General features: G+C 42.6%; 1 gene segment (V, D, J or C); it reads right to left on the bottom strand.

Annotated features, from left to right (window-relative positions):
- Nucleotides 1-82: 82 nt before the first annotated feature.
- LOC134405890 (Ig heavy chain V region 914-like) lies at nucleotides 83-898 on the bottom strand. The segment is given in 2 exon segments: nucleotides 83-435; nucleotides 828-898. Coding segments are annotated over 2 exon segments (405 nt in total).
- Nucleotides 899-1,504: the final 606 nt, after the last annotated feature.

Here is a 1,504-nt window from a genome sequence, read left to right as displayed (position 1 = left end):
CTATCATGTCTCCCCTCAATCTTCTCTTCTCCAGTTGAGATATTGGTGCAAGCTTCTGAAACAGTATAACTGACTAGTTTTTTTATAGGGCCCAGCTGTCTTCCTTCCTCACTGTGGAACCTGCCCATCTTGCACAGTAATACACGGAAGTATCTTCACGCTTCAGGCTTCTTATTTCAAGGAACAGTAAGTTGTTGGGGTTGTCTCTAGAGATGATGAACCGTTCTTTGAAAATGTTATCATAATACTGAGTGTCTCCATTGCCATTGGTAATGGAAGACACCCATTCCAACCCTTTTCCCGACCTCCTCCTTGCCCAGATCATCCCATTGCTGGTGTATGTGTAACCAGATACTTTGCAAGAAATCTTTACGGAATCTCCTGGTTGTTTCACTTCATCGCCAGACTGGACCAGGCGGATTTCAAGCTTCACACCTGTATGGATGCAGCAGATGAGATTTGTTAAGTTCAAGCTATTAATTCACAAGTCCTGTGGCTAAAGGGATTCTTTCATAGGATGAAATGCAGCTGGCCTCCCCTCCCTTAAAGAGAAAAGCACTGAACAGTGTGTCATGGGATGCAGGTTGTTTGCATCTGTGGTAAGCATGGTTGTGATGTTTTTATGCAATGATGTTTTTTTATGGTAAAAGGTCCTGAGAGATAATATATTTTTGTCTAGGGAGAAAAATGTGTTCCGCATTTCTGTGTGTTCCTATAGGTATCACTAGAATTTAGGTGAGCATTGGAATATAAAAGATTAAAAAGAATTGCAACTGAGTGTGTCCAACTCCTTCCCTGACACTGTAATGAATTCAATACTTGCCCACCTGAAAAAAATGCCATGAAATAAAGCAAGTGCCAGAAGCCATTCTGGTCCATTTTAGCAAGTCACTTGTGGACGTAACAGTCTTGCCTACTGATAGTCAAAGCAGGATGAGCGCTGTTTTAACATCATTGCTCTAGTCCCTGATTTGCATAACACTTCAATAAACAAATGGGATCATCCTATAACATCCTTAGTCTGTGATGTTCTTTAGGACAGTACAGGCAAGTGTGTGTGTGTGTGTGTGTGTGTGTGTGTGTGTGTGTGTGAGGACCAATGGAGGCTGGTGACTCCAATTTTAGTGAACCTATACTGGGTTTCAGTCAGAACTAGCCAGGACTTTAAACAAACCCTATCCCCAAAATAGGTTCAGCACCATGGATGGCTCCTTTAGAGTTCTGCACACTTTTGAACATGAACACAAGTTTCAGAAATTGCCCAAAATGCCTGGGAATTCTGTTCCTGTTTGTGTTCATGCATGGTGTTCCAAACAGGGCATATTTGCATGATTTCCACGATGGACAAAATTAGGTCTACCTATTCCAGCATTCTGGTTGCACAGTGGCCAAAGATACTGTGATGCCACCACCACGACCCACACACACAAGGCTTTGACGCGCACACCTCTCTCAGGCTAAGTACCACCACTTAAATACATGAGGAAGGGGTAAAAAGAAAAAT

Source organism: Elgaria multicarinata, chromosome 11 (assembly GCF_023053635.1).
Source record: "Elgaria multicarinata webbii isolate HBS135686 ecotype San Diego chromosome 11, rElgMul1.1.pri, whole genome shotgun sequence".
Taxonomy (NCBI): domain Eukaryota; kingdom Metazoa; phylum Chordata; class Lepidosauria; order Squamata; family Anguidae; genus Elgaria; species Elgaria multicarinata.
Note: the sequence above shows the minus strand (reverse complement) of the source record. Positions and strands in the feature narration are given on the sequence as shown.